At 45.5% G+C, this 25,023-nt stretch overlaps 1 protein-coding gene across 2 annotated transcripts; it reads right to left on the reverse strand.

Moving 5' to 3' along the window:
• Positions 1-6,343: 6,343 nt before the first annotated feature.
• Positions 6,344-24,211, reverse strand: LOC114028029 (zinc finger protein 665-like). 2 transcript variants are annotated; one of them, XM_027842214.1, is made up of 6 exons: positions 23,735-24,211; positions 21,234-21,293; positions 20,533-20,606; positions 15,772-15,898; positions 15,225-15,320; positions 6,344-9,446 (listed from the first exon to the last, which is right to left on the reverse strand). In XM_027842214.1, the coding sequence occupies exons 3-6, from the start codon at positions 20,563-20,565 to the stop codon at positions 7,204-7,206; spliced, it is 2,499 nt and encodes an 832-aa protein (XP_027698015.1). In that variant the 5' UTR covers positions 20,566-20,606; positions 21,234-21,293; positions 23,735-24,211; the 3' UTR covers positions 6,344-7,203. The 2 variants fall into 2 exon arrangements, with proteins under 2 accessions (XP_027698015.1, XP_027698016.1); XM_027842215.1 differs by having other exon boundaries at positions 21,234-21,299.
• Between the last annotated feature and the right edge of the window lie 812 nt (positions 24,212-25,023).

The raw sequence follows: 25,023 nt of genomic DNA on the forward strand, positions 1-25,023 counted from the left end.
ATCATGAGGTCAGAGACCCATCTGCAGAGGGTTCAAAAGAGAGAGGAGGTGGAGGCACTGGATGTAGATTAATTCTTAAAGGACCTTATCTGAGAAGAGGAAGAGATCTAGACAGCAGCTACGGTGGGAGGACCTAGTGAGGGAATCACTTGGCTTTGTCTGAAGGCAGGAGGGGAGGAAGTGGTAGATGGGGAGATTGGAGATAAGAGCAGGTGGGATGAAAGTGGGGGAAACTCCTGGAGAATATGGGGGGGAGGAGGGGGAGGGGGGGGGAGGGGGGAGAGAGAGAGAGAGAGGGAGAGAGGAGAGAGCTTCATTAGAGATTAAAGGAGAAGATATTGGAGGAGGATGTCAGGGAGATGTGAGCACAGAAAAGAGGGTATTCCTGGTGAATGGCCTCCATCATTTCAATGAAGAAAGCAGCTCTTGATCTGTGATCCTGATTCCTTTCTTGGGGGTGAGCACTGCCCTCTGTTCTCTCACTGGGTCATCTCATCAGCCACTGTGGGTTCCATTATCATCTCCATGCAGGTGATTCCCAGATTGATCTATCTAGCCCTAATCTCTCCTGAGCTGCAGTTTCACGTCACCTCGTGGACATTTGAACTGGATGTCCCAGAGACGTCTCAGATTGAACCTGTCCAACACAACCCATGATCTTATCCCCCAAACTGATCCCTTGTGAGCGTCCTTCTTCCTGATCCTCACTGATCCTCGTGACGAGGGGCCCTAGACTGATGCAAAGGGCCAGAAGTAGAGAAATGTTCACTCAACCATCCAAGAGAACATGTTAATTGTCTTGCACATTCAAGACGATGGGAAACAGACTGAAAACTACAATCCCTGCTTGCTAGAAGCCTTCAACGTGAGAGGCATTATAAGACACACCCAAAAATTCCTGGTAGAATTCCAATCCAAAGGAACCAAGCAAAGCGTCATGAGAAAAACGAAGTGAGGTGATTTTCAGTTGCGGCGGTGGAGTTAGGGCACGTGTGAGAAAGATTTTGATAGTAATTGTGGAAGGAGTGTGCTTGAGACATGAGATGTTAACAGGCATGAACGCACGTAAGCCAAGGGAGGGACCAGTTTGGCTGAACTTTGGGTGACGTGGAGGTCAGTAGATAGCAACACAGTGACTGGGAAAGAGAAATACAACCTTCTTTAAGGGGCAGCTGAAAAGAAATGGGCAGAGCAAGAGCCTGGGAGTGGCACTGAGGAACCAGGGACACTTTCCACGGGCCCTGTGAGCTGTAGGACACAAGCATGGGGCCAGCACTGGAGAGGATGTTCAGGGATGGGGTAGCTCGAGGATGGAGATTGCAGCAAGAGATGAAGAGAAGCTGGTGAACAGAGCAAGGGCACAGAGACAGCAGGAGACAAGCATGAGTGAGGGGTGAGAATAACTCATCTGCTTGGAGAAGGGTTGGGGGGGAGCTACCTGAGGAGAGATCTTTGCTAGGCAGGTGGCGGTGCAGAGCGCTTGGGGTGTCTAGACAGCTGTGACAAACAGCAGAAGAGGAAGCAGTGGTTCGTGTGGGACTGTAGGAACGTAACTCCACAGCAACGCCAGAAGCATTTACTGCAACCTAGAAACCGCCAATCCCCATAGACGGAGGACCAGAGGGAGAAATCACTTCTTTCTCCCTACCGGTCTCCCACATGGTAGTGCACGGAACCTTGAGAAATGCTGTATTGATGATAGAAACCTCAAACTGCAGGGCCTTGGGTGCGATTTTAATTCTTGGCAAAATTTTAAATGAATTAACAGGATGACTCACTTGCTTAGAAAATTAAGGGAGATTACAGTTGTTTGGCCTCAGATGAGAGAATTAGGAGCAACAAGGGAAAGCTGAAAAAAGGCAAACACGGCTATGTGTAAAGGGCAATAACCAAATAACTGGGAGCCCTTCCTTCAAAGGAGATCTCAGGCAAAGGCCGGATGACGACTCGTCCTGTGTTGGGAGTGAGGGTTCTTGTTCAGGTTTCAGATGAACTAAATAGCCTCCGTTCTCTGGAACTGGGATCACCAAGAACCTGTATAAGTCTATCGAGAACAAGTCATACCAGATCCTCTTCCTTTCCTTCTTTGGCAGTTATTGGATAGGAGGCATCAGTTAATTAGATTTCGGCAAAGTATTTGACAAAGATCACACTACTTTTGTGGGGGAAAGTCTAGCATCTGATAAAAGTCTCTTCTACTACTCTTGTGGAAAGTATGGAGACATCTGCACCAGAACCACAACCCCCAACCTTGGATACAAACATCAACGCTACACTTTTCACATGTGCAGATGATCGAAAACTGCTTAGTGTTGGGTGACAGTCAGGATCTAAGATTTTGATAGGTTATAATATGAAACATAATATGTAAAGTTTTTATACGTATATTCAAAATCATCAAAATGACAGAAGCATGGTAGAGACCATCTGGAGGTTTCCATGGGCTGCGAACTCAATGCATCAACATGGTGACTTGGCATCCCAAAACACCAGTGTGACTTCCAGCTGCATTACTTGAAGGGCTGTCAGCGTGGAAGAGGCATTGGCTTGCTTAGCCTCAGATGGGAGAATCAGGTCCCACTAGGGAAAGGGTGTTGAAAAGGTAGATTCAGGATCACTGGAAGGAAAAGCCTTCCTATTGGAAGGAAGTGCCTTAAGAAATGGTGGGTTCTCTCTCACTGAAAGTATTCGGGCCAAGGTTGATTGAGCATGCAGTGGAGGATGTATATCAGACCACAAGACCTCTGAGGTCACTTCCAACTGGAAGGTGGACTTTTACGGATGGAAAACGCAGCACCTCCGTCAAAACATTTCAGACTACGCAACAGGCCCACATTTGGGTTCAGCTCATTAGACTCTGTATCCTTGGATGTATGTGTGTGCGTGTGTGTATTGGGAGGGGGGAGGGGGAGACATATGTGCTTCTATCCACTGTACCACCTAGTTGCCTAGAAGGAACTCACCATCAGCCTTGAGGGAAAAGAAAAAAATTGGGCCTGAGAGCATCCAGTTGTCAGGACCAGCTAAACTGTGATGCCTCAAAGCCTTCCAAATCTGGTTTGTAGTCTGCTTATGTAACACTCACTTTCATAATGTATACCAGGGTATATTTAGCATTTTTATTAATTGATGTTGCTAACTAGGAAACATATTAAGTATAAGCTATAACTTCAGGTATTAGCTTTTCACTGAAAAGTATATGCCTCAGGGCTATTTCCCTCACCAGTGGTCAAGTTACTTAGACGTAAAGAAAACTCCACTAGGGCACTGGGATTCCTATGGGGATCATTTTCCTGCTTGCCTCTTTGTTACTTATCACTACTTTGCTTTATATCTCTAGAGTGATGAGATTGCCATTTCCAAAACCTGATTTCATAGCTGATCCTGTCTACACAATCACTGCCCTAGAACCCAGAAACATCACTGATACACATCCAAGACAGCCCATTTTCTGCATGAAAAGTGAAAGCTGCTGAGTCCATTGGTGCTGTAATCTCCACAACCGAGCTGCCACCACCCATGTGAAGAATGGAGACCCGAGGTCCCTATAACTGGGGGACACCCAACTTCAGACACAGACCAGAGAAGCCATGACCCTACCCCTCCTCAGCCTCCAGAATTCTCCAGGCCTCTGATGGCTGAAAAGAGTATCCTTTAATAAACCTCGTCAGGATACATATGCTCTATGCCAGGGCTTCTTAAACTTTTTCCACTCAGATCCCTTCAGCGCTTCTTAGACGTGGGTCATGACTCCCTTTGTGGTCGAGACTCACAGTTGAAGAAGTGCTGGTCTATGCACAGTTTTCTTTCTCCATTGGTGTGGTGGCAAGCTGACCATAAAATCCGCCCTAATTCAGATAGTAACTGCTGCTACATGTGAAATGAGGGATGGGGGTTGAACTAACCCCAACCTTGAAGAGCCCTCCCAGTTCAAGCTGTGACCTAAGTAGCAGAATGTGACTGTCTTTTCTATTAACCTTAGGAAATAACCTAGAATAAACACGGAGGCCTGGGACTCACACTGATCTTCCTACCCTTCCCACAAAAGGGATACGGACACACGCGCACACGATAATCGACACGATGCCAGGCCCATGGGCCGGCTAGAGAGGTTGAAAACCAAATATCCAGATGCCTGGAGATATAAGAGGAATAAGAGAAAATGTGGTATAAAAAAAGGAATCAATAAAACAAAAAAAAAAGAAAACGCACGTTTTTCTATTGGCGCAGATCTATTTCATTAGCGCTAGCATAGTCATTTCAGTACTGTTGGGAAACCTCCCTGTGTAGAAACTGCGCCATCAATGCAGATGGACAACTCATCTGTAACTCACAGAAGTGCGGCTACCTGGGGGTAGAGAAACTGTAAATGACCCGATTATAGACGAATGCTAGTCATGACACGAACTCAGAGAAGGCCAGCGGCTAAGCTACCACGTGATCACGTTCCCTCCGTTGCTTTTTCTTGTGGACACACAGCCACCACCTCTATGGTGACGTCAAACAGAAGTGCTGACAGTGGATATCCGGGTTTCACCCAATTTAATTGGAAAGGATTCTAGTTACACGTAACAGTAACTCTTGATTTTGGATGTATGTTATTTATCACTTTAACATAAAATCCATTTTTACTCCTGTTTTCCAGTGTCATTGGGGTTTTTTTTCCCAAACCGACATGAGTGCTGTATCTTGTCAAAACCTTTTCTGCTTCTATTGATATAATCTTATGACCTTTGGTGCTTTCGTTATTAATATGGTTAAGTCCAACTTGGTCAAGTACTGTATAATCCTTGTGATGCCCTCTTACCCTCTTTGCTAATGTTTCTGCATCAATTTTCATTACGGATATTGGCCTTTAGTCTGGCCTTTTTTTAAACTTTCCCTAGTTTGTGCATCAAGACAATCTCTGTGTCACAGAAGATATTTGCTAGGATCCATTTTCTTCCTAGGCTTGCAAAATGCTGGAATTAATTGTTCTTTGAATGTTTAATAGAATTCAAGAAAGGAAACAGCATGTATATATCACCTATGTGCCAGGCACTGTGCTAAAGTACTTTTTACAAATATTATTTTATTTGTTCTTCCCAACAGTACAAGATGGATACTATTATCCCCATTTTACAGTTGAGGAAACTGAGGCAAACAGAGGTTAAGTGACTTGCCCAGGGGTCACACAGCGAGTAAGTGTCTGAGGTCAGATATGAAGTCAAGCCTTCTTGACTTTAGGCCCAGCACTCTATCCACCGTGCTTAAGAAATGCTTATAAAAAAATTGGGAGTTTAATTTTTTGGTAGCCTAGTGTTTGATAAAAACAAAAACCTAATGAGATAAGAATTATTTGATAAAACCGCTGGGAAAATTGGACAGCAGTATGGAAGACATCAGGATTTGGACCAACTGGTCATATTTTATACCAAGATAAGCTCCAAACAGATACATGACTTAGCTATAAAAGGTCACACCCTAAACAGATAAATTTAGAAAAAATTAATCAATCAGATCAATGGACAGAAGAAAAGTTCATGGCCAAGCATGGGATACAGAGGATCATAGAAGATAAAATGGATGATTTGGATAACAAAATTTTTTTTGCACAAATCCAACAAAGCTAAAATGAACAGGAAAACAACCAAGAGAAAAAAAACTTCGTAGCAAGTGACTGTTACATAAAGGTCTCATTTCCAAGTTGATGATGAGCTGATTCAAAATCATAAGAGTAAGAACATTCCTCAAATGATAAATGACCTAAAGATAGGAATAGGCAGTTCTCAGGAGAACTAGAGCCATATAAAAAAATAATGCAAATCACCAATAACTGAAGAAATGCAAACTAAAGCAATTCTGAGGTTTTACCTGACACCTCTCAGATTGACAAAGATGACAAAAAAGGAAAACGACAAATGTTGGAGGTGCTGTGGGCAAACAGGTATACTGATTCTCTCTTGGTAGATCAGTGAACAGGTCCGATATTTCTAGAAAGCAATTCAGAATTACACCTCAAAACATTCATGACATCTTTTGACTCAGCTATACCACTGGCCTATGCCCATGAGACCAAAGAAAGAGGAAAAGGGTGTTTTGTGTAGAAGAATACTTGTAGCAGCTTTTTGTGGTGACAAAAAAAATCTGGAAACTAAAGGGATGCCCATCAACTGGAGAACAGCTGAACAAATTGTGGCATATGAATGTGATGGAATTCTATTATGCCGTTAAGAAATGCGGAAAAAAATGATTTCACAGACAAAGAAAGCCTTATATGAACTGACGCAGAGCAGAGTGAGCAGTCATAATAATTTATACTGTAATATCAATGCCATAAAAGGATAATTTTGAAGACTTCTATAAAGTGATGAAGAATGAAACAAGGAAAACTAGGACAAATTTATATAACAATACTGCAGAGACAATTTTGAAAGCAGTAAGAACTATGATCAATCCAAGGACTACCCATGATTGCAGTAGACTAATGATGAAGCATGCTATCCACGTTGTATCAGAGAGGGAATGGATTCAGGGTGCAGAAGGAGACATTTATTTTTTAACACAATCGATGAGGGAATCTGTTTGGTTTGATTTTGCATATCTGTTTCAAGGAACTTTTTTTTCCCCCTGATGAAGCGAGGGGTATGAGAGGGAAAGAAAACAGATTTCTGTTAATTAAAAAAATAAAACTTTAATTAAAAAAAAAAGACTTTACCTCATTTGGTAAACTTAGGGAATTTTTTTTCACCAGTATAAATTCTCTGACGTACAGTAGGATATCACCTTGGGAAAAAGGCTCTCCCACAGTCTAGGCTTTTCTGCAGTTTATCACCAGGGATAAAAAATAACAGCTCGGTTATATAGCGCTCTAAAGATTGCAAAGTGCTTTAAGTACGTTATCTCATTTTATCCTCACAACAATCTAGTGAGGTAGGTGCGATCATCTCCATTTGACAGATTTGGAAACTGGGCCCAAAGAGATTTTGATTTGCTCAGGGTCACATGGCTAGAAAGTGTCAAGAGAGAAGATCTGAATTGAAGTCTTCCTGACTCCAAGTCCAGTACTCACATCAGGCCGCCTCCAACTTTCAGGTCTCTGAAAACAAGTTAATCAAGAACCATGACAAAAGCTTTCACATTCAATAATCAAAGGCTTATTCTTCAGCATTAATCCCTTCTAAGCTTTCCCCTCTGGTTAAAGGCTTTTGTTCATTCATTTTACTAGCAGGCTTTCTCTCCATTATGAACTCTTTGATGTTTAATAAATGATGACCTGTGAGTAAAGCTTTTCCCACATTTAAGACATTCAAAAGGTTTCTCTCCAGTATGAATTATTTGATGTTTAATAAGTGATGGTCTATGACTAAAGTTTTTACCACATACACTACACTCAAAGGGCTTCTCTCCAGTATGAATTCTCTGATGTGAAATAAGGGAGGTCCTGTAGCTAAATCCTTTTCCACAATCATTACACAAAAATGGTTTCTCTCCAGTGTGAGTTTTCTGATGTACTGTAAGGTGTGAGTTCTGGCTAAATGTCTTTCCACATTCTTTACACTGATAGGGTTTCTCTCCGGTGTGAGTTCTCTCATGGGCGGTAAGGTGTTCCTTTCGGCTGAAGGCCTTCCCACAGTCACTGCACTCAAAGGGTTTCTCTCCAGTGTGAATTCTTTTATGTGTATTGAGCTGTCCCCTCCCAATGAAGGCTTTTCCACATTCATTACAATGATAAGGTTTTTCTCCGGTGTGAATTCTCTGATGGAGAGAAAGGTATGATTTCTGCCTAAAACCTTTCCCACATTCATCACAATGATAAAGATTCTCTCTAGTATTTGCTGACTCATTTGCACTAAGGATTCCCAACTGGTTGGCTGTCTTCTTATTTTCATTAGGCTTGCGAGGTTTCTCTCCAGTATGAATTCTCTGATGCCTCATAAGATGTGCACTCTGGTTGAAGGCTCTCCCACATTCACTACATTTATAGGGTTTCTCTCCAGTATGAATTCTCTGATGTGCTGTGAGGCTTGCCTTGTGCATGAAAGCTTTACCACATTCATTACATTCATGAGGTTTCACTCCAGTATGAAATCTCTGATGTACTGTAAGTCGTGCATTATTGATGAAGGCTTTTCCACACTGGTAACATTCAAAAGGTTTTTCTCCAGTATGAATTCTCATATGTTCAATAAGATTAGCTCTTTGACTGAAAGCTTTGCCACATTCCTTACAGTTATATGGTTTATTTCCAGAATGAACTCTTTGATGATAGGTAAAGGATGCTCTATGCCTAAAGTCTTTTCCACAGTCATTACATTTGTAGGGTTTCTCTCCAGTATGAATTCTCTGATGTAAAGTAAGGCAAGAATTGTTGCTGAAAGTTTTCCCACATTCATTACATTCAAAGGGTTTCTCTCCAGTATGAATTCTCCTGTGTGCAGTAAGGTTTTCCTTCCGTCTAAATGCTTTCCCACATTCATTGCAGTGAAAAGGTTTTTCCCCGGTATGCATTCTCTGATGACACACAAAGGATGCCCTGTGTCGAAAGGCTTTCCCACATTCTTTACACTGATATGGTTTCTTTCCTGTATGAATTCTCTGATGATGGATCATGTTTTGCCGCCCACTAAAGGCTTTCCCACATTCATTGCATATATAAGGTTTCTCTCCAGTATGAATTCTCTGATGCAGCGTAAGACAGGAATTGTTGCCAAAGGCTTTCCCACATTCATTACATTCAAAGGGCTTTTCTCCAGTGTGAATTCTATGATGCCTGATAAGGGTTCCCCTCTGGCTGAAGGTTTTCTTACATTCATTACACTGAAAAGGTTTCTCTCCGGTATGGATTCTCAGATGATCAATAAGGCTTCCCCACTGACTAAAGGCTTTTCCACATTCGTTACATATATAACGTTTCTCTCGATTACGAATTTTCTTACGTTGAGTACGGTATGGTCTTTTGCTGAAGGCTTTCCCATGTTCATTACGTTCATACAGCTTTTCTCCAGTATGCTGTCTACGAAACTGAATGAGATCAGAGTGATAACTGAAGGACTTTACACATTTATTATACTTACAAAGCATCTTCCCAAGGGGGATTCTACTACATTTAAATAGTTCTGAAAACTGTTTCATGCTCTTTGCAACTGTATGATTTTGGACACTTTTTTCTGTAGGAGTTCTCTGCAGAGTAACAAAGACGGACTCCAGATTCAAACTTCTTCCAAACGTATCACCTTCAGGAACGCTTGCCTTGTTAAATGGCTTTCCATTTGTGCCCGTTACTTGTTTGGAGCGTCCCTCCGGGCTGCACTGCTGTCTCCCTAACCTGACAGCACCCTCCCAAGTTTCTCCCACCTTGGAATACCAATTCTTTGCCAGTCTTTCCTTAGAAGGTGCTCCTATAACAACGTCCTGCTTGGAAGGCAAGTTGTTGCTGTCACAGTTAGTCTCCTGACTATGGGAACCTGGAAAAAAAACAGACATTATCAATCATCCCTGTTTTTTGGGCTGTGCAAAACAAAAATAAGGCCTAGATTCTGTTTTCACAAGATGAAGGAAAAAAACAAAGTGATCTGTAAACAATTGCTAAGGGGAGAAACTGAGCAGGAGGATGCATATGCAAAATGGGGCGGCCGAGGACTCTGGGATCTTGCTGGACTTACAGACACCAAGGCTTTTAGAAATCGAGACCTAGGCAGACTTGCTGAGGGCCCAAGAGCCAACCAAGTATGTACTAACTATACATAGTATACTTCAACCCAATATGTTTTCCTTATTTTAGAAATTGATAATTAATGTCAAAATGTCACAAAACTGTGCATTACAAACCTGTATCTGAATAACTGCTGAATCTTGTTAAGATTTTGCCTCTTATAAATTGTTAATTAGCTCCATCATTTATTACTGAATTAGCTGTGAGTCACTTCTTTTTACGCTTTGAAAGCTTGATGCGAAGAGCTCCAAGCCAGAGCTCTTGATGAAGAAAGAGACGCTCTGTCCAAGAAGCTCCCCAAGCACCTGCTTGTACTTAGCCAATAGAGATTAACTGCAACATTTCCTAATCCAAAATCATCGAGTGGGACTCAGTTTCAAACACAAAAGAGTTCTGAATGAAGAGGCTAAGGCTAAGCCAATTCTATTCCAGGGTACTGAAAGCACTTTTGAGACATCCTCTGAGAACCACTGTTGATAATCTTTGGGAAAATGCCTAATGTTCAGGAAAGGGACAGAACGGCAAAGACTCTTGCATGGCAAAATTCAGAACCAACATCAGAGAGACTGTGGGCCCACTGAAAAAGAGGTGATCCCTAAGACCCACTATCAGTTCAGAAAGGACAAATCACGTACAACTCACCTCGTTTTCTTTCCTGATAAAGATGGATCAAATGGCTGGGGAAGGAATGCTATAGATATTGGGTATTTTAGAGTTAAGCAAAGCATTTCACAAAGGCTACCACATTATTTCCAAACCAAATGGTGAAGCAGGGCCTGGATGATAGGTGAATTTTACCAGGCTGGATAATTTACAGAGCCACAATGAAGGGATAAATGACAACATGGCAAGCAGTCTTAAGCCTCACACTGCAGACAGAAAAGGCAGCAAGGGAGAGTAGAAATAATGCTGGCCTTGGACTCAGGAGTTTTTCTTGGCTCTAAAATCAGATACTTTTGAAAAGATAGGAGAAATCTGAAGTTACTAGGTAACCTACTTCCTTAATAACCACCTCAAAAGAGCAAAATTACCTTATTGACATTAAACTAATTTTGTACAAACAAAACCAATGCAAGCAAGATTAGAAGGAAGGCAGAAAGCTGGGAAACAATTTTTACAAGTATCTTTCATAAAGGCCTCATTTCTCAAATATATAGAGAACTCAGTCAAATTTATAAGAATACAAGTCATTTCTCAATTGATAAAATGGTCAAAGGATAGCAAGAGGTAGTTTTTAGATGAATCTACAGTCACATAAAAAATGATCTAAATCCCTATTAATTATATAAACGCAAATTAAAACATCTTTGAAGTACCACCTCACATCTATCAGATTGGTTAATGTGACAGAAAAGGAAAATAAAACAGTTATCCCTTCCACATCACAATTTTCCCCATCAAGGTTTTAATACATTGCAGGCTGGCATAAGGAATCAAATGGGAATTTTGGGGGAGTTCATGGAACCTGCAGATGACACACAAATGCCAGGAGATGACACAGAGAAAAAGTTTAGGAACTCAGAAATGCACAAAACATATGTACAGTACTGTGTAAGATCAACACATTTTATCTTTTAATCTCATAATAATTCAGACTTTTTCTTTGGTACGAAGGGAGAGTCAAAAAAATTTTACGTGGATTTTCCAGATCCCAGGGGCTCCAAGCCCCTAATTCCCACAATATGGAAGGGATAACTGTAAATGTTGGAAAAGATGTGAGAAAAGTGGGACACTAATGAACTTTGTTGGAGTTGTGAACTGATCCAACCATTGTGGAGAGCAATCTGGAACTACGCCCAGAGGCAATCAGCCAGCAATACCGCCTCTACGTCTGTCTCCCAAGCAGGTCATAAAAAAGGGAAAAGGACGTACATGGACAAAAGCATTTACAGCAGCTCTTTCTGTGATGGCCAAGAAATGGAAATCAAAGGGATGCCCATCCATGGGGGAATAGCTGAACAAGCTGTGGTATATGATTGTAATGGAATACTATTATGCTCTAAGAAATGACAAGCAGGATGATTTCAAACAAACCTGGAAAGACTCACATGAACTGATGCTGAGTGAAATGAGCAGAACCAGGAGAACACTGTACGTAGTAACAATGTGCAATGGTCAACTATGATTGACTAAGCTCTTCTTAGCAATGCAAGGATCTAAAACAACTCCAAAAAACTCATGATGGAAAATGCTATCCACATCCAGAGAAAGAACTGATGGAGTCTAAATACTGATCGAAGCATACTATTTTCACTTTATTTTTTTTGTGTTTTTTTCCTTTTGTAAATTTTTTTTTTTGCAAACTCTTTCTTCTTTCACAACATGACTAATATGGAAAAAAGCTTTTCATGACTGCACATATATAACCTAAATCACTTACCATCTTGAGGAGGGGAGAGGTAAGGAAGAAGGGAGAAAATTTGGAACTCAAAATTTTATAAAAAATGAATGTTAAAAAAAGAGCAATATTACCTTCAAACATTTGGTTTATTTTTTAAAATGAGGAAACAAAGTCTGACTCAATTTTTAAAAGGTAAGGATCAATGAAGCTGAGGAAAAAAATGCCAAAAGGGAAACATACTGGTACATCAACAGTAACACCAGAAACAAAGTTATAATTTTCTCAAAACACAACAAGAATGCACTTCTGGTGAAGTTGCAAGAATTGGTTCAGCCATTAGGAAAACCAATTTGGAATTATATCCCAAAAGTCATTAAACTGGGAAAACTCTTGGATCCACTGATACCATTACTGTGCCCCAAAGAGATCAGAGAAAGAGGAAAAGGACACATATATATACAAAATTTATAGCAGCTCTTTTTACACTGGCAAAGAACTGGAATCTAAGGTGATACCTAGCAATAGGGGCTGAAAAAGATCATCTGATGTAAATGAATGAAATATTGTTGTAATTCTATAAGAAATGGTGGAAGAAAGAGATTGTTTCAGAGAAATCTAGGAAGACTAGTACAAAATGAATCCAAAGAAGTGAGCCAAAAGAAGATAAGAGTTATCCAATAACAACAACACTGTGAAAGGTTTAAGAAATCTGATCAAGGCAATGGCCAGCTGCGATCAGAAAGGCCAGAAGAAGCCAGGCTGCTGCCACCTGCAGGCCAAGAGAACAGGCTCAAAGAGCAGAAGGAGAGACGGACAAGATGAAAATGTGTTCTGCTTAATTGTGTGTGATTGTTACAAGGGTTTAATTTTTCCTAATTTTTTTTTCATTTATAGCTTATGAAAAATGGGGAGAGAAAAGATATGATTTTTAACAGAAAACAGTTAAACCTTAAAAAAAAAACCCACAATAAAATGATAAATAAACCCAGTGAAAAAGTATTCTTTCTATACCAGATCTGTGATTTCATTAGAGTAGGGAACTCCTGATGAAGAACTCTTTTATTGACACAGATAAAACATTCTCTTCGTTGTCAAGTCTTAGGAAATGGCTACCTGGGGCATGCTCTGAGAAATTCAATGATTCGCCCAGGACCCAACAGCTAGAATGCAGTAGAGGCAGAATCTGAACCCAGGTCTTCCTGAGTCCAAGGCCAAATCTCTATTCATTATATCATACCTCTTACAGAAGGAACTGTGTGACTACAAAATCTTAGGGCAAGATGAAGATGGAAGTAATAGTTAAAAATAGACATGGAAAACAAACAAAATATCAGACAATGAAGAAAGTTTGCAAAAAAAAAAACCAGAATTTATAAAAGGAAAAAAACCACGAAAAAAATAAAGTGAAAATAGTATGCTTCAATCAGCATTCAGACTCCATCAATTCTTTCTCTGGATGTGGATAGCATTTTCCATCATATCAGACATAAAAACGGCAAAAACGAGAGAGGAAAGAAAAACCCCACAAGAAATGGAAAAATGAGCTCAAAAATGATTCACTTGGAAAACTACTGGAAATCTAAGACAAAACGATGGTTCAGAAGGTGGCAACAATGAGAAAAATGTAAGAATGTCCAAGAATTCAAAAACAAAAAATTAAGATGACTAGCACCAGCAAGATAAATCTGATCTAGCATATTACATTATATACACCGAGTATACAATATATACACCTAGCATATATATTATATATACATTATATTATATATTATATATATATAATATGTAGTATACAATTATATAAACCTAGTATGTAATTACATGGCAGAAGACACAGTCAGTATTTCTCTCTGCCCCTCCCCTCTCCCCTTCTCTAAGTCCCTCTCCCTCCTTCCTGCTGTGTGTACATATGCCACTTCACAGAATTACACAAAAGGAGGACATAAACTTATGTGAAGACCAGACAGACATCAATACCCAAGAAGTATAAAGAAACAAAAAGGATTAAGTGACACTTGCATTGCTAATTCTCAAATTGGTGGCTAAAGCAGCAATAACCAAAACCTGGTCCTGGGTAAAAAAAGAGAAAAACAGAATAGGATGATTCCAGAACTACAACCGAGGTCACAAAATATGATGAGATTTGGCTAAATCTAAGCTGATCAAACAATGGGGATGAGAATGACTCTTCAATAAAACCTTTTTATCAGTGTTTTGCAAGTGATAAAAAGCTGGGAGATCCTTGAATTGGCAAGAACCGTAGAAATCCTGAAATGTTCAAACGGGCCAACTTGATAAAGAAAACGAAAAACCCTCTCCTTGAGCAGTTCAGCTGAAAAAGGCCTGAGGACCTTAGTGGACTTCCTGCTTGGTAAGTCCACAACATGCCCAGTGTGACTCCGCCGGCAAGGGGCAGGTCCCACTGTAGGCTGGCCTAGCTGACCACACTGGGATGCTACGTTGTAGAAGGGACACTGATGGACTGGAAAGCAGCCAGGGGAAGGTGACCAGGAAAGCAAAGGACTCCAAGATTTCACCGTACAAAGATCAGGCGAAGGAAATAGGGATGTCAAAAGTCTTTTGTTCTAAAAAGGACAAATTTAGGGATAGCTATTCTATCAGAATTCAGATGGCAGAAGCAGTGAAGACGGATGAAGTCCCAGAGGCAGATTTGAATCACAGAAGGAAGCAGAACGTGGAGCCTTCAGAAGGGTGGTTTCCCTTTCACTTGCTGGGGACACTGTCCAAGGGAGTATGGCCCAGGAGGGCTTGGACAGGATGGTTTCTGAAGTCTATACCAACCGTGAGACCTTGGTAGGGAAACACAGATTGCAGTGTGGCCAAAAGAATGCAATCAGATCCATCTCACATTCCAAATCAACGATCTGAAACAGTTTTCATTTTAAAGACACCTGTAGGATATACTTACGGTAACTGTAGAGGCAAAAATCCTCACCTATCACACAAGTAGGAATCGATGGGCAACAAAGATAGCCGGCCCTGAACCGACAAAGAGGAAAGCTTCCCACCACCAAAGGCAAGACTTAGGACAGTGCAGCTTGTAAACAAAAACGGTTTCTGACGAAAATCTGCTGTCCTAAAGGTACAAATGGCAAGCATCACGCCCCCTAACTCTGCTGCTGCTGGCACCAGAAGGTCACTCCCCGGGCCTCCCTCCTCCTCACTCACCTGGACAAGTGGCCCTGGAGGCTCCTCGCCGGGGCAGCCAGGGGGTTTCTCCCCTCTCGAGGCGGCAGATCACCTCGGGTTTAGAAACGGGAAGTCCTGCTCAGGCAGAGAGACAGGAGAGCATATGAAGCAGGCCCAGAAGGTGGTAGAAAGGTTCTCTGAGGGAATGTATCCCAAACATGGTCTGGGTTCAGAAAGACAATGGGTGCATCTGACCCACTCCCCACTGGAGAACGAGGACTTTTCACGTCTTCCCACTTCTGCTCTGGGACTTTACTGAAGGATCTTTGGCCTGGGGCTGCTGAGAGCTGGGAAGCTGTCGCCCTGCTCAGCACGCTGAACCTGGCCCTTTGCACAAACAAGAGCCTTTCGCCCAGAAGCAGGGAACAGAACTATAAAGGACTCTGGAGCCTCCCCACATCCACAAAAGCCAAAAGTTCAGAGAAGCACTTTAGGTGCCTTCCTCTCCCTTCCCCGCAGGCTTTACCAAGAGGGAATTCAAAGCCATCCCAATGGAGAGGCCATTCCATGGGGCGGCCCTGCTTACCCACAGAGACCAGGTTCTCATAGTTCTCCAGCATCACGTCCCTGTACAGGTCCCTCTGGGCTGAGCTCAGGCGTTTCCACTCCTCCCGGGTGAAGTCCACGGCCACGTCCCTGAACGTCAGTGCTGCCTGCAACAGCAAACAGCAAACCTGCTCAGCCTGCGGTCACACTGTACGCAGACCGCGGAGGAAACATGGAGTTAGCAGAATTTATAAGGCATTCTTTAGAAGAGGCAGCTAGATGGTATAGTGGATAGAGTACCTGGCCTGGAGTCAGGAAGATCCATCTTCCTGAGTTCAAATCTGGCCTCCCTCCCTTATTAGCTGTGTGACCCTGAGCAAGTCACTTCACCCTGTTTGCCTCAGTCTCCTCATCTGTGAAATGAGCTGGAGAAGGAAACGGCAAACCACTCCAGTATCTTTGCCAAGAAAACCCCCAATGAGGTCACGAAGAGTCAGACGTGACTGAAAAATGGCTAACCAACAACGTACATAAGGAGTTCTCACTGCATGGAGAGTCTGGGCTATTTCACATCCAGTACTGACCGCCACCTCCTCAGTTCATGCCACACCTAGCCTCACACTGATAGCCTTTTTGTCACTTGCATTCACCCGACAAATCCCCTCTAACCCGAGTCCCAAGGAAGGTATACACTACAAAGTATCACAGCACACAAAGAGAATCCACATACATCGATTGATGTGACCCAAGCATGCACACCCGAACTACTTATCCCTTGTTAGCAATCGCGTTCTCCATTACTGACCCCGCTGCTTTGGGGGAGATGATCTGAGAGAGGCCAGATCCCAAGAGTAACGTAATGAAGTACAACATGTTCTCCCCATCTCCAAGCACTCAGGCCCCTCAGCTGTTTCTCCCAAACCACAGCTCATTTCAGACAGTGGAGACTCGGTTATCACCCCCAGTTACTGTCACACTTACCTGTGCGCAGACGAGCAGCGCTGGGTGCCGGGGGACCTACAGAGCCTCACAGAGCTCACAATCTGGTGAGGAACTGGGGAGGGGTGCATGGAGTAAGCCCTTCAACGTACCCGGCACAGAGGTAAGTGATGGGGGGGATACAAAGTTCACAAATCAGGAGGCTCAGGTCCGGGCAAGTCCCCCCGGTGGGCTGAGCTGCCAACTCAGTGACTGGCACGTTAGAGAGCCGTGAGGGATGGGGCCAGTAAGAGCTTCATCTCCGCTGATTTCTGGAAGGTGGCCGAGGGTCCTGCCCAAGTTGTCTGGGGCTTGAAGGGAACGGGACTGGATAACTAAAGGCTCTCTCTTTTGGGGTCAGGATCAGTGGAGGAATTTTGCTGATGCCTCCTCCTGCATTCAGCTGTGAGGCATGGCAGCAGTCATGAAAGACATCCTCCATTCTCTGAGGAATCACTATGATGCTGGCCTTAGAGGCTGGGGAAGGCATTCATTGTGTCCAGGAGTCATACATCCTAACAAATGACCAATCACCAAAATGCAGAAGCAAATCACAAAGGCCAATCGGGGATGGAAAGAAAGCTAGGAAACAACTTAGAGAACCGCAGAGGTTCAACTAAAAATTAATTAAAATGATTAATAACTTCAGCCAAGTAGCAGGTTAAAAAAATAAACCCACAAAAATCATCAGCATTTCTGTATACTATTAACAAAACCTAGCAGGAAGAGATAGAAAAAGAAAATCCAGGGGGCAGCGAGGTGGCGCAGTGGATAGAGCACCAGCCCTGGAGTCAGGAGGACCTGAGTTTAAATCCTGAATCCTGCCTCTAGACATATAACACTTACTAGCTGTGTGATCCTGGACAAGTCACTTAACCCCAATTGTCTCACCAAAATAAATAAGTAAGTTAGCAAATAAATAAATAAATAAATAAACCCACTTAAAATAGCTACAAAGTATATCAAGTATCTGGGATCCCATCTACCAAGACACAGACAGAAGTTATATGAATACAACTACAAGATACTCTTAACAGAAAAAAAGGAAGACAAATAATTGGAGAAAAAAATTAATTCTTTCTGGCTGGATACCAACATAATTAAAATGATGAAACTATCAATTAAATTACAGATTTACTATCATTTACTATCAAATCACTAAGGAGTTACTTGCTCGAACTAGACAAAATATTAACAAAATTCATCTGAAGGAACAAAAGGTGAAAAAAAAAATCAAGGCAAATAATGGAAAAAATATTTAGGGGATTAGTCTGTTAAAAACCAAAGCTACCCAGCTCTGGCTTGCTTGCCTCTCCATCTCAAGATTACAGCTCAGCCTCCCTAAATCTAACATCGATTGTTCATTCCCTGCTTGCACGTTCAAAGACATAATTCGTGCTTTACCCACTGAAGCTGGGTGAAATCCTGCCAAAAGACGGCCTGAATGCAGGAAAACAAACACAAACCGCAGGCTTGATGTCATACGCGTTCCAAAAGTCTCCAGGGCTCTCTGGATTGGTCAGCATAGGCTACAGAGCACCTTGGTAGGCTGGACCCGGTGACTCTGGCTGTTAGAAACCCCTGATCCCTCGATCATTTTGAGATGGGGAGGAGGTGAGCAGAGGTCTGCCCCTGAGATTTCATCAGGGTGGGGAAACCTCCCTTACCAAAGGCTAGACTGCAGTTCCAGTGAGAAACTTCTGGGGTCTTTAGTGGGCCCCCGCAAGTTCATCATGCCTGCCAGAAAAGACCGCTGATAAGAGGAACTTGGGCTGCAGAAGAGAGGAGTTACGTCTATACTCCTAACGGGAGTGGCAGCCACTCCACTGACTTTGCCAAGAAAACCCCAAATGGGGTCTGTATTTCTTGTCTTAGAAAGCTGCCTGGGGCGCTCTAGGCCAGGACGACCAGAGTGGGGCGTCTTACACCCAGGTCTTCCTTACTTGGAGGCCAGCTATCTGCCCGTCCCAGCACACCAGCTCTCACCTGGATCCTATCTGGGAAGCCTCTGTGTGTTTGAAATTCATTTTTCAGCGAAGTGAGAACTAGCTCGATCACATTACTACGTTGTATGAGGACGTAACTTTAGCATCTTTTAATAAGCCCCATACACCAGAGTCAAAGAGAAAAGAGAAATACACAGAAGGCTGACAAACAAGGTCAAAACGCATGAGGGAGAGAGGATATTCCATGGACGGACGGGACTGGAGAAAGAAGCAGAGACTTCAATCTCCAAGGAACTCTCAGTCACCGATACAAAATTAATCGAAGAATGGGAACAGAATAATATTCCCTGTGTGAGCCACCAGCAATCTCCTCATGGCCCCATCCGCCGGCCTGTCCCCAGCCTCCCTGGAGGCTTCTCTTGGCCCTCCTCCCTGTCTGACCTCTCTTTCTCAGTTGCCTCTACCACAGCATTGCCTGTACCCAAGGGCATGCCTGCCTTTGGCCCTCTTCTCTTCTCTTTCTCCAGTCTCTTGCTTGGTGACCTCCCACGTATTCCACTCCTGTCCCCACGCAGCTCACCACCTTTTGCCTGGTGATGCCTTTTGGACAGTCAGAGTGACATCCAGCTCATTATCTTTCCTCCCAAACCCTCCCCATCACTGCTGACCTCAGTCACCCAGGCTCCCAACCCTCCTGTGCCCCATCCCATGCCCGGGCAGCTGAGAAATCCTGCCACAACTCCCTCCACGCCATCTCTCATCAGGCCCTTCTAACCTCAATCTTCCTCTCCAGGGCCCTCACCCTTGGCTCCTGGTTCTGCCCTCAAGGGTCAACAAGAACATTCTCATGCCTCCTTCATGTGACGCCCATCAAATCTTGAAAACTAGCCTCATACCTAGGAGTCCTCCTGGATTCCTCATTTTCTCTCACTGCCCCCCACCCCCATATCCAATATGGTGTCAAGACCCATCAATCCTTCACATCACCTCTGAATACACCCCCTCCTCTCCTCTGCCACCACCCCCACCCTGGTACAGGCCCTCATCACCTCAGGGGCTTATTAAAAGGTGCTAAAGTTAAGTCCTCATACAAAGTAGTAATGCGATCGAGCTAGTTCTCACTGTGCTGAAAAATGAATTTCAAACGCACAGAGGCTTCCCAGATAGGATCCAGGTGAGAGCTGGTGTGCTGGGATGGGTGGATAGCTGGCCTCCAAGTAAGGAAGACCTGGGAGGCCCCCACACCTTCATGCTGTCATTCAGGTGTTTTTCAGTCTCGTCCAACTCTCTGTGACCCCGTTTCGGGTTTTCTTGGCAAAGTTAGTGGAGGGGCTGCCACAGCAGTAGGAGTGTAGACACAAATCCTCTCTTCTGCAGCCCAAGTTCCTCTTATTAGTGGTCTTTTCTGGCAGGCATGGTGAGCTTACTGGGGTCCACTAAAGCCCCCAGATCTTTCTCACTGGAACTGCAATCTAGCCAAGTCACCTTCACCATGTGATGTGTGGGATTTCCCATTTCTCCCTCAGCTTCACGGCATTATCCTTGGCCCAGCCTCTGGGCCCGTCCCCCTCTGTGTGGACCCTTCACGCAATCTAAATGATCAGCAGCGATCTTGGCTGCCTGGAGGTCTAGGCTCTCTGAGGAATGAGTCCACTACCCAGGGCCCACTCTCGAAGGCCTCTGAAATCCCTGCGCCCTGAGATGACACAAGGGTTCTAGCCTAGATGACTTATCAATAGTCTGGCACCTTGAGAAAAATCCAGTGTTCTGGGGAGGAGTGAGACGGAGATCCCTGGATGGAACCAGGGTGGGTAAAGAAGAGAGAGGTTCAAGCCAACAAATCGATCTATACTTGGAGTGAAGAAATCTTAACTCACCTGAGGCATGGCTGAAAGGAGCCCCGAAGTCATTGTTGCCTCTTTGCGGGTCCTTTGTTGGGGAGAAGGCAGAGCTATAGGAGGAAAAAGAAGCCATGAGGGCCATGACACCTGGCCCACAGAGCCCAAACCCGCCAGGACAGAAAGGGTGGGTGTCAAACAACTGCCTATCACCCCCCACCAGTAAGAGGTCAAATCAAAGCCAGACCAGCCCTGAATCCTCCCAGAGTCCGAGAAGAGCCAAAGCTCCCCAGAGAGCAGGGCCCGAGCCTGCCCAGGGGCGGCAGTGATTCCAGAGGCTGAACTCTGGGCAGGGAACAAGGACCCGTGGAACCAAGGCAGAGCCCCGAGCTGGGGGGTCGAACCCTCCTCCACCGTTCAGACCTCTTTCCTTCCTAGGGTGCAGGCTAGGGGATGTCCAGCTGGCAGGTAACAAGCTGCCTGTGCTTCCTCCCCTCCCACTACCTGCAGTCCAACCTCCAACCTCGTCATCCCCCCAAACTGCCCTCATTCTCTCCATGCTCCTCCCCCTCCCGGGCTGGTTCCCCCTTCAGACCACACCCTCTAACCCTGGGCCCCTCAGGGCTTGGTCCTGGCCCTCTTCCCTTCTCCCTCTATCCGACTTCACCGGGTGATCATCAATGACCATCTCTATGCTGCCGATCTCAAATCCACCTATCCAGCCAGCCCTCTCCACTGACCTTCAATCTCCCAGTGCCAACTGCCCTTCAGACATCTTGACCTGGACGTCCAGTAGACATCTGAAACTCAACATGTTCAAACAGAACCTGTTATCTTTTCCCCTAAGCCCTCCCCACCCCCGTTACTGTAGAGGGTACCCCTAGGCTAGGAGTCCTCCTGGATTCCTCATTTTTTCTCACTGCCCCCCACCCCCATATCCAATATGGTGTCAAGACCCACCAATCCTTCACACTACCTCTGAATACACCCCCTCCTCTCCTCTGCCACCACCCCCACCCTGGTACAGGCCCTCATCACCTCAGGCCTGGTCTATGGCAATAGCTGCACGGGGGTCTCCGTGCCTCCAGTCTTTCCCCACTCCAATCCATCCTCCATTCAGCCATGAAAGTGATGTCATCCCCTACTCCACAGACTGCCGTGGCTCCCTATCACCTCCCTCTGCAGCCTAGCCCCCTCCTCCTTTTCTGGTCCTCTTACACCTGACTCCCCAAGACAGACTCTTTGGTTCAGTGACACCGGCCTCCCGGGCTCCTCTAAAACAAGACTCTTCATCTCCCGCCCCCGAGCACTTTCTCTGGCTGAGCCCCATGCCTGGGACACTCTCCCTCGTCTCGGCCTCCTGGCTGCATTCACATTCCAGCTAAAATCCCACCCACAGAAAGCTGCCTTCCTCGATCCCCCCTCGGTGCCAGCGGCTTCCCTCTGGGGTTATCGCTGATTTATCCAGCATCTTTCTCACTGGGTCCCAGCTCTGTGCACCACGTTTTTGCTTTTCTTTGTAGTTCCAGTGGTTAGCACGGTACCTGGCACGTAGTAAGCAGTGCATGAACATGGTAAAAGGACCCAGCCAACATTATGGCCGAGGGGAGGCCCTGGTTCATCGGCAGGGGGCATGTCCTGGTCCCCATTGCAGGCTGACCTCTCTGGGAGGTCAGCGAGGGAGGCTATCTGGGCCGTGACTAACAGAGCAGACAAATAAATGGGGACAACAGAACCTCACAGAGAAGGATGCTATTGGGGAGGCAGTCGAGCCCGGAGGGAAGGCCCAGAAGTCAGGAGACCCAGCTGGACTCCTACCAGCCTCCAATCTTGCCCTGAGATTTGGATGCTCCCAGACTCAGTTTCCGTATCTGTGAAACGAAAAAGCCCTGCCTGCACGATGGACAAAAAAGTGAGGCCGGGAGAGAAGCCTGCTGGCAGAGAATGATCGCCTCATGGGGCTCCTGAGGGGCCAGACACGTGCTGTGGGGCCACTGTCCTCACTGAGGCCTGCCCACCCAAAAACTGATGTGGGAATAAACGGCTGCCTAAGAAGGGGGTGTGGACACCTGATCTGGCTTTCTGGATCATGGCATACAATGAAGGCCGGGGCTCCTGAGTAGGCCCATGGGGATGCCTTGGGGGGGGGGGGCCGGGCGAGCTCCGTGGGAAGAGCACAAGTTCAAATCTGGCCTCCAACTCCTATTAGATGTGTGAGCCTGGGCAAGTCACACCGTTTGCCTCGGTTTCTCCATCTCTAAAGTGGGGATAATAACACCTACCTTCCAGGGTTGATGTGAGATAAAACCTGTAAAGCTTTGCTTGAAGCCCTATGTCAATGCTAGCTTCTATTCCTTTTTCAAGCTCACATAACTAAAGCATGCCCAATGGGAGGACTGCTCTTCACACGCCATCTTGTTCAACTGCAGCCCAGCCACTTACCCAAGGGCCTGGACAAAGCAGAGATCTTCATGCTCGCTGGATGCTGCACAAACATCTCTCTACATTCCCTCTAAGTCTGGATTCCGTATACGAATCCATTCAAAGGGCCCACCCATCAGTATTTCAAATGAATATGGATTTTTTTCTTCTCTCAAGCAAATCGATCACTCTCCCCCTGGGAACGAGGGAGAGGAGACGGCAGGAATATCTGGAATATTATTTCCATTAAGAAAAATGCAGCATGAAGCCACAGACAGAGCTGCGTCAGATGCTCCGGATATCAGTGCCTCGGTTGCCTAGAAACAGCCTTCCCAAGCGCTCCCACAGGAGCCAGGGAAGCTGGAGCAGGGCTTCTCAGCCTTCTTCCGTGTGGTTACTGAACTAGTAAAGCAAATAGAGGGGGGAGGGGGAGAGGGAGTGGGTGCAGGGGGAGGGGGGGGGGGGGGGGGGGGGGAAAGAGGGGGGGGGGGAAGGAGACGGTGAGAGGGAGAAGACAGGAAGGAAAAGAGGAAGGGGGAAGTAAGGAGAGGGTGAGAAAGAGAGGGAAGGAGGGAAAGAGATGGGGAGGGGGAAAGGCAGAGGGAGGGGGAAGGGGAGAGAGAGGAGGAGATACAGAGAGGGGGAGGAGAGAGGGAGGGAGCCCCGCTTTACTGCCTCTCATCAACGCCGCCAACGCAGCCACGTCTGCGTCCTCCACAGTGGGAGAGCGCATCCTGATCTAGTGACGTCTTCTCTGGGCCAGTCAGACACTCCCTTTGGCCTCTACAGCCCTTCCAACTGCTCTGGAGGCTCAGCTTACCTGGCTCCTCCCCAGGGGCTCTAGGACCCAACGCTCGGGCCTCCAGGTTGTTTCTCCAGTCCGTGACGTGACTGTCCCATGCTGGGAAGGCTCTCTGTCCTGAATCAGTCAACAAACATTTATTATGCACCCACTGTGTGCCAGGCACTGTGCTCAGCACTAGAGGTCCAAGGACAGTGGTCTCGCCAGCTTTCTCTCCCACTAGACTGTGAGCTCGAGGGTATCCACAGCATGTGGCATGGTGCTGAGCATACAGTAGGTACTTAATAAATGATTATTAACTGATGGGAAATGATGCCAATCAGGTACTAAGATAACAAAGTCATGTTGCAATGGAAAGACCTCTGGATGTAAGATCAGAAGAACTGGGTTCAAGTTCTGTGTGACCTTGGATAAGTCACTTCTGCTGTTGGAGACTCGGTTTCCTTGCCTGTAACATGACAGGCTTGGCTTCGGTCTCTGAGCTCCTGGAAGGAAATCAAGAGCCGGCACCATGCTTTCCACCAGCTGGAGGACTAAGTTCAGATGCCCAGACCCCCTGACGGGGGAAAACATGGGACCGACAGAAGGAGTGGAGGCCAGCGGAGACAGGGTCAGAGACTCGAGGGAGGCCAGACGTCATCAGACGAGAAAGACGGCTGCCCACAGCAACCCGAGGCAGGCGCTCCAGACGAGGAAACGAGGCGGATCAGACGGGACCCCCGCCCGCTGACCATGAGCTTGGTGGGCGGCCCAACAGACTGAGGCCACCTGCAGAAAGACGGCCGCCCCCCCCCCCGCCCGACCCAGCACCACCCCACCACAAACTGTCTTCTGCCATCAGAACGTGAGCGTCCCAAGGGCAGAGATGGCATCATTGACAACAGGCAGTTAAGTGCTGTGTACAATCTTTTCTCCATCCACGGGGCAGAAAGAGCAGGGGCCTTTCATCAGGAAGACACAGGTTTACACACTGAATCCCCACAATTACCCCAAACGGCAGATGAGGAAACTGAGGCAGGCAGAGATGAAGTTACTTGCCCAGAATCACAGCAACAAAGTGTCTGAGGCCAATTTGAACTCAGGTCTTCCTGATCTCAGGCCCAAACAGTGCTCTATCCACTGAACCATCTGTCTGCCTCCAACCCACGGGGGGCATGGCCCCCTTGCTAGTTTATCCAAATCCTTGATGCCTTTGAGAGAAAGGGAGAGACAGAGAGAAACAGAGAGGGAAGGAGAGAGGCTAAGAGAAGAGAGAGACGGGGACACAGAGGAGAGACAGAGAGAGAGAGAGGAGAGAAAAGGAGAGA

This window comes from Vombatus ursinus, unplaced genomic scaffold (genome assembly GCF_900497805.2).
Source record: "Vombatus ursinus unplaced genomic scaffold, bare-nosed wombat genome assembly UNPS02014868.1, whole genome shotgun sequence".
NCBI lineage: Eukaryota > Metazoa > Chordata > Mammalia > Diprotodontia > Vombatidae > Vombatus > Vombatus ursinus.

Excerpts from the sequence above, each read along its gene's own strand:
- LOC114028029 (XM_027842214.1), bottom strand. The coding sequence starts at position 20,565 with ATGACTTCGGGGCTCCTTTCAGCCATGCCTCAG. Across the intron at positions 15,899-20,532 it reads TCCTTTCAGCCATGCCTCAG|GCAGCACTGACGTTCAGGGA; the intron begins GTGAGTTAAGAT and ends TTGCTGTTGCAG. Across the intron at positions 15,321-15,771 it reads TGAGAACCTGGTCTCTGTGG|GACTTCCCGTTTCTAAACCC; the intron begins GTAAGCAGGGCC and ends CTGCCTGAGCAG.